Here is a 10,111-nt window from a genome sequence, read left to right on the forward strand (position 1 = left end):
TGGGCCAACTGGAGATTTAGCATATGGAATCCCTTGAAATCTAAAATAAGGTTTTCCTAAAACGGACACGAGCCTTCTACCTTTCAAAAGTCCTTCCGATACTCTAACAACAACCGTTTCACCACGTGCAAAAAATTGCCTAAAACATTAGAGTTGTGTCAAATTGATAGTGCGAGATTTTAATGTAAAACTAAAACTAAAACTAAATTTAAAACAGCAAAAACTTTTTGGGAACAAAACCAACTCTCATTTTTACCCCCCCCCCTACCCTCCCTCCCCCCAAAAGAAAAAAAATAATTTAATTCTTACCTATAAATTCTTTTTATATGATACAAAGCTCCATTTCTTATAATTCTTTCCAAATCTTTGGCACTCATAGTACTTATAGCGACTTTAAAAGCTCTATTTTCTTTGATCCCATACCCAAATTTTTGAGTAACGACCTGTCTTAGCTTACCGAAAATCATTCTTGTACATTGTTCTTCCGCCCCCAAAGCTTCAACCGGCATACTCATAAATTTTTTTTTTTTTTTTTTTGTATGTGTCCTAAGACGTCAACTGAAGAACCGCACACGACAGAGCACCACAAATCAACTTTTTCTATCGAATCGTTATGTTCACCGATTAGTGAGCAAATAATAACTGACCTATTCACAGACTTGGATTTGTCGGATAAACAATAAATATTTACTATCTCAGTTACTTAAAAAAAAAAAAAAAAAAGAAATAAATTTAGGCTTTTTAATTTTAGGAGGACACTTCCGGCTTTTTCGTAGAGCAGAGTAAAAAAAAAAAAAAAAATGGCGGTTTATTAACAAGCCTGAGAAAAACTGTTAAAAAAAATTTTTTTTTAAAATAACAAATCCTGAAAAATTATTTTTCCCTACCTAATTAACAAACAAATTTCCCGAAAGAAAAACGTTAAAATTTTACACGACACACGTACAGAAAAGAAAAAATTTTTCCTTATATAATTGTTTGTTGCATTTTAATGTTTGTTGTTTGTTCGACTAACGTTTGTCCTAACGATCGATCGACAGATTGTTAAAATATCATTTTACATAATGGAAATAAAAAAAAAAAAAAAAAAAAATCGATTTTTATCGATTAAAAAATTCCTTCAAAGGTATTTATTCTCTGCATACCTAATACGAGAATATCCGTTTATATTATTATTATTATTGCGTAAAAGTACGTAAGATTAATTTAACGCAACATACATTTTCGCAAAAGGATTTCGTTTTACCAATAATAATAATAATAATAATAATAATAATAATAATAATAATAATAATAATAATAATAATTTATCAAAAAATGAACGACACGAATAATACGAGTAAATAAGCATCTCGATAACAACAAAAAAAAAATAGGGCCTGACAGTTATTAACTTTTGTTGTTTTGAATTTATTGTCAATGTCGATGATTTAATAACGACGACGGTTTAATTATGTCAGCGAACAAAAAAAAAAAAAAATTCCTACGTATTATTATTATTATTATTATTATTTTGTCACATGGTTATGGCCTCTTTATTTTTTATTTAAATATCAGCGGACGTTTTTTTTTTTTTAATCAATGAAGTTAAAATTTTTTTTTTTTTATAAAAGATCAAAAAATATTTCGCGACGGTTATTATTATCATTATTATTATTATTATTATTATTATTATTATTATTATTATTATTATTATTATTATTATTATTATTATTATTATTATTATTATTATTATTATTATTATTATTATTAATAATAATAAATAATGAAATGAGAAAAGGCGGTACAAGCCTAAAAAAAAAAAATTTTTTTATCAAAGATATTTTGACCGAAGAAAAAACATTTTTAACCCAAACAACAACAACAACAACAACATTTCGTAATAAGAAAACAACAAATACTAATTAAAAAAAAAAAAAAAAATAAAGAATAAGAAGAAGAATGAAAATGGTTGACGACAAAAACTAATTAATAATAATAATAATAATAATAATAATAATAATGATAATAAAAGTTTAAAAAAAAACGAGTCGCTCGTTAATCTCGTTTTTTAATAATAAAAAAAAAGGCGCGAAAAAATTTCAAAAAAAAAAAAAAAAACATTCCGGAACGGAAATGAAAATTTTCGTACCTAATAATAACACACTTGATAATATAAAAAATTTAAATAAATAAATAAATAAAAATTTATTAACTTATTAAATCGTACTCGTCAAACTAACCAAAATGAATACGATTGTGAAAAATTTCAACGAGTTTTTTTTTTTTTAAATTGAAACCTTCAACTTTTTTTTTTTTTCCCCCCCCTCCTCCCCTACTTATTAATGGCTTAAAAACAATCGACAACAACCGTTTGTATTTAAAAACCTTAATATTATTATTATTATTATTATTATTAAATAATTAACAACATATAGAAAATGAGATTTTATCACGCGATTCATAAAAAAAAAAAAAAAAAAAAAAAAAATTACAAAAAAATCCTTTTTAAATTTTAAAAGTCTTTGTTTAGTTTTTCAAAACCGGAAAATTTTTTTTAATTAATGACAGATCATGACAAAAATTTTCCTTTTTCCTTTTTCCTTTTTCTTTTTGTCACATTATACTTTGTTTAATTTCTGAGAAATTATTATTTATAAATAACGATTAATAAAGAAATCGATTATGGACAACACCTGACATTTTAATAATTCTAAAAAGTTTTTTTTTTTTTAAAATGGCCGACCGAGTAATTTATATAAATTATTTAATTATTTTTTATATAAAAAAAAAAAAAAAAAAATGGAAGAGGTAGCCTTGAAATATATAAAAATTAGAAATTTCTTTTACAATCCAACATAATAAATGTTTATGTTTAAAAAAAAAAATTTTAAACTATTAATAATGATTAAATATTATTCAAAAATGGCGACAACAACAACAACAACAACAATTTAGTTCATGTACAGAATAGTTTTTTAATAGTAAATTTGTTTGTTGTTCGTTGTTTGTTGTTTAAAGCTTTATCATTTCCGACCTACAACACTATAATAGTTTATAATAAATAAAAAGAAAAAAAATTTAAAAAAAAAACTTACATGAATTTATATTGAAGTTTGTTGAAAAAAAAATTAATTATTATCATTAATGATCCCGTTTTATATGAATATATAATTAATTTAAATAATCTTCTCGTTGTTTTTGTCAACGTTTGAAACTTCATTTTCTTTTTTTTATACCTGAAAATAACAAAAAAAATTTATTTAAATAAAAGCAAAATAAAAAAAATATTTTTTTTTACTAAACTATTTGATTCAGGGCATAAAATAAAAAATACATGCAATTATTTTTTAGCTTTCACTTTTACACAATCTCCCCTCCCCCCCCCCTAAAAATCTATACTTTTTCTTTTTTTTTTTTTTATTAACTTTGATTTAAAAAAAAAATTTTCTTCTGTTATTATTATTATTATTATTATTAGTATTTTATAAACAATGTTGTTTTAGTAAAAGATTATAACAAACAAAATAACAAGGAAATAAAAGAAAGAAATTTGCCTATAATAATTTTCATAACTAAATATTGATTTTATAAAATAAATAATAATAATAATAATAATAATAATAATAATAATACACGTGCAAATTATTCATCGGAAGTTTTTTTTTTTTAATATAAAATAATTAAAATCCGTTATTTACTAGTAAAAAAAAAAATTTTTTTTAAAAGAAATAGTCAATGCAATGAAAAAAAAAAAATTAAATTGCTTTTTTTTTTTTTTTTTTTTTTTTTTCAAATGATTCAATATTCATGGTAATTTTATTTTTCAGTTTGATAAGTATTATTATTATTATTATTTTTTTTTTTTTTTTCTGATAAGTTTGTGATAATAAATTTACAACTTGAAATAAATCTAAATGGTGTTTGTGATTTTTTATAAAATTCTAATTATTAATTAATAATTTATAAATTTTTTTTTCTTTAACAATAATCCAACAAGAAAATTTTTTTGATGGGTATGAAATAAGGGGGGGGGGGTGGCAATAAGACATATAATAATATTTGAAATAAAAGATAGTACTCCATAAGTTTAAATTTTAAGAAGTTAAAACAAAAGAAAAGATGTTTAAACAATTTTTAATACTTTCACACATCTATCTCAATGTAATATTTTCTATTATCACAAAATGGCTTCAAATACTTCTTAATAATTAAAAAAAAATTATACTAATTTATAAAATACAGACACACACACATCTATAAGAAAAATTGTTGTGTTAGTCAATTAAAAAAAAAAAAAAAATGGTGAAGAAATAGATAAGGAAGTCTTATCAATATTCAATATAATTTTTTTTTTAAATTATTAAAACAAATGATTGGATGTCATGTTGTCGTTGTTCTTCTTTTTTTTAATTACATACAATTAACAGTAAATTGTCATTTGTTAAAAATAATTACATATTTTTATCAGTAGATTTTCTTTTTTTTTTTTTTTTAATAATAATATACTTTTTAAACAAAAAAAAAAATAATGATGGGAGTTAATAAAAAAAATACATTATTAAAATTTACCATACTATGTACATATTTGATAATAGTTTTTAAAATTATATGAATCATTATCAATGTTGACCTAAAATTAAAAATTTTTATTTTTTAATATTAAATTTGTGTGTTGTTTTACATTTATGTAAAATTTACATAAATTTATTTATGTTTAATTGCAATGATAATATTTCATATTCGGTTTTACAATTTGAAAAAAAATCTTTTGGGTTTTTCTTTTTTTCTGTGTAATTTGGTTTCAATTTTATTTGACCTTTACATAAATAATTTTTTTTCAAATTTCAATTACCCCCCAACTAAACCTGTGTTTAAACAAAAAAAATTAAATTTTACCTTAAAAAAATGCTAATTTGAAAATTGTTTAAATTTTTGAGTAAAAGTATTTTATTCACTTATGAGTATCATTAACTGCCAAAAGTCATACTAATCCAACTAACCAGATATAAGTTATTAAGTAAAAAAAAAAAAAAAAAAAAAAAGAAAAAACTCATGATTATTATTATTTGAGGTTTACATTCGAAAAACAAATTTTTTTTAAATTATATAAAACACTTTTATATCTTATTAATAAAATCGTATATGAGGAGGGTATTTAATTTATTTAAAAAAAAGAAATAATTAAATAAAATTAGAATTAGATAATAACATATTTTTTGACGTATTGTTAGAATTTGATAAACCACCGCCTTTTTGAAATTTTCGACTTTCCAACAACCGTAAAGCCATGCATCAATATAATTTTTTAAAAATATATAGTAAAACAATTCAATTTTTTAAATAATAATCAGTTTTCTGACTTAAATATTATCCATAATCACTCATTTTTTTATTAAAAGTTTTATTAATGTTTACAAGCATGTTTTTAAAACATTTTGACAGTTTTTAAAAAAAATTAATAAATTTTTTAATTATCATTATTAATGTTTTTACATAAAAATATAACCTAATCTCTGATTATTTCAAATAAAAAATCATTTTTTATAATTTACTAAATAACTGTTCAGTTTAATAATTTCTGTCGTTTGACTTATTAAAACTAAAGTTTCTCGTAATTTTTTGAAATATTAAAATGCATAAAACATAAAAGTGAAGTAATAACTATTTTTAAAGAAGATTATTTTTAGTGAAGAACTCCATTTTTTAAAAACATTATTTATAATAACTTTACTTTTAAAAGTATTAATTTTATAAAACAATAAAAGCAAAACCATGAGTATTAATTTATTGTCGTTATTAACCCAGATACCATTTTATTTTTCAATAACAAAATCATAATAATAATAATTAAGTTTACTGTTTAATGAAATTTTAAGTTTCTTAAATTGTTATAAAAATTTAGAAAATGATAAATTAAAATATGAATTTACAAAGTCAATCAAATATATATTGTAAGTATTTAAAAACAAAAAACAGTTTTTACCAATCATTATTATTTACAATTTTAATTATGTTAATGAATCTCGAAAATTTTTTTTTAGTGGTCATAATCCCTCGAAATTTTACAAATGATGTTCACATTTGTGGAAGATGTAAAATTCAATATACATTATTAAGTTTATTTCTTAAGCACAAAGAAATTTGTAAAGAAAATGATTTGAAGGAATCAACCTTTGAACAGTTAATGATAAAGAAAACTGATGTAAATAGTCTAATAGAAATTAATTCAATTGATTCTTATAATGACCAATTAAAAAAAGAAGAAAATCAAATAAATTTACTTAACAATTTTCTTATTAAAGATGAAAATCAACTCAAACAGTGCACATTAGAGTCTTTAGAAGGTAAATTTATAATAAGGTTATAAATTTTTTTTCTTGAACTATTTAAAAAGTTATTAGTTTTTATTTAATTAACATTTTTGATTGTACCAATTTTTAATTTATTACCTTAACACTTGGAATATCAGTATATCTACAAGTTTTGTTTGTTATATGAAATTGCCATTCACCTACATACAATAAAATGTTTTTTTCAGAATCGAGACTTGGCACAAATGAAAAGGTTAAAAATGATAAAAGTGTTTTAGATAATGGAACTGATTCTATTTTAGAGTGGAAAAGAACTTTTCAAAATGATGAAGAAGATATTGCAACCTTACTTGCCAATCAACTTAATAATGAAACATGTTCAGGTACTTTTAAAATAAATAACTTATCAAAAATTCGATATATTTTCGATTGTAGTCGATTCGAAATATTTTAGATATTTATTTATTATTAATAGAACTTTTGTACATTTTCACTAATTCTCAAAATGTTTTATTTAGATGATCCTAATGTTGATGTAAATGTTGAAACGACTACAATTACATCTTTAGAAAATGTCATTACTAAAGAACCTGAAAAAAAGGAAGAAAATAAAGTCATGTACAGAGGAAAGTTAAGAAAGCTTTTTAGTTGTCAAGTAGAAGGCTGTCTTTACAAAACATTATTGAGGAAAGACATTGAGAGGCACTCTAGAGTTCATACAGGTTTAAATTCTTATTTTTTTATTTTACATAAAGTACTCGTTAAAAAAAAAAATTACATTATTTGTTAAAAATATTACATTAATATTTTTGTACTTTTTATTAGTAAAATAAAAAAAAAAACTGTCATTGAGAAAGATTAACTTTTTTAAATAATTTATTAAACAAAGTAAAAGAATGAATTCTCTTTTGAAACGATTCAAGGATATTAAATACTTTTTAAGTTTTTAAATTATGGGTTTTTATAAATACTAACCGAACACATTTTCAATTGCGATTATTCAAAATTAGAGTTATTAATTATGTAATGCAAATCAATTAAATTCATCGAAAACTTTTTTTTTTTTTAAAGGGGAAAGACCATTTAAATGTTACCTTTGCGACAAAGCTTTTAACAGAACAGATAAACTTCTTCTTCATCAGAGAATTCATGCTGGAGACAAAAGGTACAAGTGTACAAAATGTGATTATGCTTCTGTAGATTCCGGAAGTTTAATTAAACATCTTAGAGTTCACAATGGAGAAAGACCTTTTAAGTAAGTTGAAATTATGTGTGAAATGAGAAAAAAAGTGGTAGTAGTAATTTAAAAAAAAAAAAAATTGAGATTGATTGATTGATTGAATTTGTTATCTTTAGATGTCAACTGTGTTCCTACAGAGCAAGAGATTCCTCACAGTTGACGGTTCATTTAAGGACTCACACGGGGGATTCTCCATTTATTTGCACGAATAGCAAATGTAAAGCTGCATTTAAAACAAATTCAGATTTAAAACGTCACATGGTTATACATTCAGAAGAAAAACCTCACTCTTGCACGTACTGCCCATATAAAAGTACATTAAAACGTTTGTATTCGTTTTATTTTTTACTAAACTGACAGTTGCCAAAATATTAAATGTTTAGAAATAAAAAAATTTTTTTTTTTTTTTTTTTGTAATAGGGAATCTTCAAATTCACATTCAGTCTCAACATCCAAATGGAGAACTCAAAGAATACAGGTGTCATTTATGTCCTCAACTAGTATTGCCAACTTCTCGAAAGTTAAAAAATCACGTGAGAAAACATCATGGGATATTAGATGAAAAATTAAACAAAGTTCAAACCGTGAACAATTGCGGTGAGGAAAACGATGGGAAATGTATGGAAAAACACGAAGCGTACAAGAAAAGAAGGAGAAAAACGGGAAGAAACAATGATAAAATCGCTGTCGGGATCATGAACAAAGCTTACGATTGCAAACAGTGTGATGCTTCGTTTGTTTGTCAGGACTCCCTCGTAACACACGAGAGATATCATAGTAAAATCGAAAAAGAAATGCGAAGTAGAACGGAATTCAATCAAGGTAATATTGATTATATCAACGGAAACGGAAACGGAAACGGAGAAGGTCAGGAAATAAACAAAAAAATTAAATATTCCGATAATGGAGATTTAATATCAAATGATGATAATTGTAACATTGATAATTCCCTGAGTGACAGTTTGAAAAATGCCGAAATATTAGCATCTCTAAATACGACGACACACGAAATTAGCAGTATAAGACAATACGTCATGATAGCACCGGAAGCAATACAAAATGTATATAATCCAGAAGAATACGCCTTGGTACAAAATTAAACTTTTTCTTTTTTTTTTTTTGTGATCTCGAAATTATATATATATATTTTTTAAATATAACCCTGTTTCTAAAATAGTCTTGTTGAATTTTTTTTTATGCGGTCGTAAATTTTTACGACAAAAGATAAATTTTTGTTGTAAGAAAATCATTAATTTTTAAAATGATTTAATTTTAAAAAAAAAAAAAAAACGATGAAAAGTTTTACACACTTATTGGTGGTATTTTTGTCCAATAAATTTATAATAAGAGAGAGAGAGAGAGAGAAAACAAACTTAAACATAAAATGTTTGTTCTATTTGATCATTATTATCGTTATTTAACTTCTTTAAATTCGTTAAAATGTGTAATTTTCTTAAAGTTTTCCCCTTTTGTTTATTTGAATGTAGTTAACGTAATAATAATAATAATTAAACGTTTAAACATTTAAAAACTCAATAAAAAAAAGAAACGAATTCAAAACAAAATTAAAATAATTTCAAAGTGCCTAATAAAAAAAAAAATCATTTTTTCCCTCATCCAAACAAACAACAAAATGGCGAAAATAATGCGAAAAAAACATTTTTTTTTTTTTTTACTTTGTATATATATATATATTTACTTATTTATGTATATTTATTTATTTATTTATATATTTTTATGCTTAGAATATCTTTCAAACTTAATTCATCTCTTTTTTTTTTTTAATGTAAATATTTGAGATTGTTCAAAATAAAATTCTTTTTCTAAAACTAATTACTTAACATTATTTATTATATTCATTCATTCATCATTTCTGGCATCATCATTTTGATTTTCCTCCAATTCCTCCTGAGCTCGAATTTCAGCATCTGCATTAAAGTAAAATATTTCCTTTACTAAAAATGGTTTTAATATTGATAATAATTTAATTTATAAGTTAAAAACCTTTAGCAGCTTGTTCTCTCCATTTTGTTTTATTTGTCACAAGCATTTCAACCCAAGGTTTTTGACTTTCCGTCGTTTCTTCTCCCGTTCCATCATCTTGTTTTTGAGGTCCCAATATTATTTCCAACATGTCACTACAAACTGCTAAACTAGGTTCGACAATAAATTCAATAAAACCTAAAATTAATAACGCAAAACATTGCAAACATAATAAAATCTTATGCCGATCTTATGCGGGGGGGGGGGGGGAGGGAATTTTTTTTAAATAAAAAAGTTAAAAAACCTATTTGAGATTCGGCAACGAGGGTGGTTTTTCTATCACACAAAGGGCTAAAAGGCAACCCTAAATCTCTTTCCATATCTCCCTGTCTGAAAAATTCTTCCAGTAAAAGTCCTGTCCACCGTGAATGAAGATCCCATCGTTTTGCAGGATGAGAAATGTCACAGCAATGCAAAACTAATGAGGCAGCTTTTGATTTATCAACGCTAAAAAATTTTTTAAAAATTATTATTATTATTATTTCGATTTTGTCGGAATAAAAGATTTCAAATGGTAATAATAATAATAGTAAAT

The 10,111-nt window shown here is 23.2% G+C and overlaps 3 protein-coding genes across 3 annotated transcripts in view; 1 reads left to right on the forward strand and 2 right to left on the reverse strand.

The window, feature by feature from the left end:
- Nucleotides 1–509, reverse strand: part of Phum_PHUM463960 (Bile salt-activated lipase precursor, putative) — a gene marked incomplete at both ends in the record, with an annotated part of 2,908 nt that extends 2,399 nt beyond the window's left edge. The window contains 2 exons of the mRNA XM_002430102.1: nt 68–139; nt 310–509. Of these exons, the coding sequence (XP_002430147.1) occupies nt 68–139; nt 310–509 (272 nt within the window). The remainder of the gene's footprint in view (nt 1–67; nt 140–309) is intronic.
- Nucleotides 510–6,507: 5,998 nt separating this feature from the next.
- On the forward strand, nt 6,508–8,633 carry Phum_PHUM464070 (zinc finger protein, putative; the record flags this gene model as incomplete). Its single annotated transcript, XM_002430103.1, has 5 exons — nt 6,508–6,676; nt 6,812–7,015; nt 7,365–7,548; nt 7,650–7,858; nt 7,954–8,633. 5 exons carry the CDS (start codon nt 6,508–6,510, stop codon nt 8,631–8,633), a joined length of 1,446 nt encoding a protein of 481 aa, XP_002430148.1.
- Nucleotides 8,634–9,393: 760 nt separating this feature from the next.
- Nucleotides 9,394–10,111, reverse strand: part of Phum_PHUM464080 (calcium/calmodulin-dependent 3,5-cyclic nucleotide phosphodiesterase, putative) — a gene marked incomplete at both ends in the record, with an annotated part of 7,687 nt that continues 6,969 nt past the window's right edge. Inside the window, 3 exons of the mRNA XM_002430104.1 lie at nt 9,394–9,488; nt 9,538–9,714; nt 9,821–10,023. Of these exons, the coding sequence (XP_002430149.1) occupies nt 9,394–9,488; nt 9,538–9,714; nt 9,821–10,023 (475 nt within the window). The remainder of the gene's footprint in view (nt 9,489–9,537; nt 9,715–9,820; nt 10,024–10,111) is intronic.

Source organism: Pediculus humanus, genomic scaffold (genome assembly GCF_000006295.1).
Source record: "Pediculus humanus corporis 1103172108248 genomic scaffold, whole genome shotgun sequence".
NCBI classification, from domain to species: Eukaryota; Metazoa; Arthropoda; class Insecta; order Psocodea; family Pediculidae; genus Pediculus; species Pediculus humanus.